This window comes from Nannochloropsis gaditana, assembly GCF_000240725.1.
Source record: "Nannochloropsis gaditana CCMP526 unplaced genomic scaffold scaffold059, whole genome shotgun sequence".
NCBI classification, from domain to species: domain Eukaryota; class Eustigmatophyceae; order Eustigmatales; family Monodopsidaceae; genus Microchloropsis; species Microchloropsis gaditana.
In genome coordinates this window covers 43,825-46,173 of record NW_005803894.1, presented here as the reverse complement: position 1 = coordinate 46,173, position 2,349 = coordinate 43,825, and the positions used below count along the sequence as shown (strand labels likewise).

General features: G+C 56.6%; 2 protein-coding genes across 2 annotated transcripts in view; one reads left to right on the top strand and one right to left on the bottom strand.

Annotated features, from left to right (window-relative positions):
- Positions 1 to 161: 161 nt before the first annotated feature.
- On the bottom strand, positions 162 to 667 carry NGA_0318900 (uncharacterized protein; the record flags this gene model as incomplete). Its single annotated transcript, XM_005856000.1, has 2 exons — positions 529 to 667; positions 162 to 434 (listed from the first exon to the last, which is right to left on the bottom strand). Coding segments are annotated over exons 1-2 (405 nt in total), but the record flags the coding sequence as incomplete, so codon positions are not given.
- A 637-nt stretch (positions 668 to 1,304) lies between these two features.
- The window catches only part of SRRM1 (serine/arginine repetitive matrix protein 1), a gene marked incomplete at its 3' end in the record, with an annotated part of 1,319 nt that continues 274 nt past the window's right edge, over positions 1,305 to 2,349 (top strand). Inside the window, exons 1-3 of the mRNA XM_005855994.1 lie at positions 1,305 to 1,509; positions 1,692 to 1,826; positions 2,072 to 2,303. Of these exons, the coding sequence (XP_005856056.1) occupies positions 1,414 to 1,509; positions 1,692 to 1,826; positions 2,072 to 2,303 (463 nt within the window). The 5' untranslated portion in view covers positions 1,305 to 1,413. The remainder of the gene's footprint in view (positions 1,510 to 1,691; positions 1,827 to 2,071; positions 2,304 to 2,349) is intronic.

Below are 2,349 nucleotides of genomic sequence, written 5' to 3'. Positions count from 1 at the left end.
GGGAAAAAAGGAACGACGGAAGGGAGGGAGGGAGGGAGGCAGGGAGGGAGGGAATGAGGACAAGGGTTGGCTGGAGAAAAGCCACCTCGTCTCTCAACGTCACCTCCACCGTCGTCCCGCCCGTCGCCTATCCATCCCCGAGCAGACCTCCTCACCTGCTTGTTCAATGCCTCCAGCTGCTCGAGCAGGTTGACCTCCTCGGCACGCGCTACGGGCACGAAGGGAGGGGCCATGCCCGCAGAGATCCCGCAGGCAGTGGGGAGAAGGAAGGAGAGCGACAAGATCATTTTCGCGAGGTGCTGTTGCAAGGCCCGTGGGGCTTGAAGGAGGTGGGACGGCAAGGAGGGAGGAAGGGAAGGCGGGAGGGAGGTGACCGGATCACCCTGTCTCCTCTCTCCCATGGCCTGAGGGACCAGGGAGGAAGACGTCAGATGCTATGACGCAAGCAAGGTGGAACGGGGCGACCCGATGAAGAAAAAAAAGACAGAAAATCAAGGGTTTTCGAGACGTGACAACGGGTGGTAGTACCTGTGTCCGGCATTCGCCGGGTCTGCGGTCGGCAAGAGGGAGAGTGGAGGGATGGGGCAGGAGGAAGGCGAAGACCGGGGAGGCGGCAAGCAGCAAGAGCGGCAGCACCCACAGGGGTGGAGAAAAATTCATGCCTGCTCTGAAGGTAGTGGGCAAGGATTAGGTGGAGGACGGAGCTCGAGATATGTTGTTGAAAAGCAAGTAGGAAAAAGCCTAGGAAGTGTCAATTACCTTCCACCTCGAGACTCACAGGCAGAGGCGCCAGGTCTTGACCAGGGGAAATATATAAAAAAACCACAAGGATCACGTTTACCTCCCAACATGTCCATTGTTCACTGCACGTCTTTGAAAAGCCTTATAACGATAATCAAGGAGACAAAACCAGGCGTGCCCTCTACTTGAAACTCGGGATCTCTGGGCGAGCGCTGCGGCCTGCGTGCGGCAACTGCCCCGCCTTTGGCGGATAGGCGAAGACCAAAACCAAAAACTAGCGACGCCGCTCCCATCCTCTTTCGTCTTTCTTTAGTTGGTAGAGTGTTTTCCGCTCTCCACGACCGTGGAAAGAAGGCCTTGGTGGTCTGGGACGTTGTTAACCTCCTCCCCAGGTGGTATGTGTGGTTATGCCTCGTCTTTCCGAAGACTGCGGCCTACCCGATGATTTATTGAACTCGATGACGAGCACACCACCCCTTCTTCGATATCTCAAGGTGATCAGCCCGACAGGAGAGTGTACGTATGGACGAGTCATTCACTCCTTCTTGTCCGTCTGTCCACTCCGTCGTCCTTGGAAACGAGTGACCAGTCGTGTGGCCCCATCCGGACCTCCGAGTTATCCCAGCCACAGTGTTAAAAACCTGTCACGCACATCTTTGTAGGAAAAGGAATATGGCGTCCGGGTTTTTCCGAGGCACCACGGCCGATCAAGACGCTCGTTTTGGGAATGCTGAAAAACGCCTTATGAAAAAGATGAAATTTGCGAGCGTAAGTACCCGTGTCATGACAAAGACGATAGAAAGCGTCGGCATGTGTGTGACTATGGATAGGAGCAAGGGGTGACATACAAACCAGGTGAACGAAGCACTTGGATAGCCGTCTCCCTCTCCGACGTCTGTCGGGGCGAATTACCCTTCGTTGACGCGTTATGACCTCTTCTGGCACCCTAGATTCTCTCGGAGAAGGTAGATTTACGCAAGGTAAATATGGACGTGATCAAACGCTGGATTACCGACCAGCTGGTGGAGTTTTTGGGGTTCGAAGAGGAAGTGACCATCGGCCTTGTCATCAACTACTTAGAAAGCGTACGTGCTTGGGAGCATGGGATAGAGGAAAGGGGAGAGGGAGGGACGGATAGAGGGATGGATAGAGGGAGGGAGGGAGGGAGGAGATGGGAGAGGGAGGGAGGAATGAAGGGAGGGAGGAATGAAGGGAGGAAAGAGGGGAGGAAAGTCGGATAGGAACCGCCACCTCTTGTCCACCTTCACCTCCTCCCTCGCTCCCTCCCTCCCTGCCTCCCTCCCTCCCTCCTCCCCTCCCTGTCCCTCAGGACACGGACGCGAAAAAATTGCAACTGCAGTGCACGGAGTTCATTGGAAAAAACAAAGCCTCGACGTTCGTCACGGAACTCTGGGCCTTGTTAGTGGACGCCCAGCGTAACCCCAGCGGGATCCCTACCGCCTTCATCGAAGCCAAGAAGAAGGAGCTGGCGGAGCGGACCCGGAAGGAGGAGGAGGAGGGCGGGGCGGTGGCGGCGGCGATGGAGGCCGCCAAGATGATCAGTGCCCGGCGCCGGGGGGAACGGGAGGGAGAGGAGAAGGTTCGGGC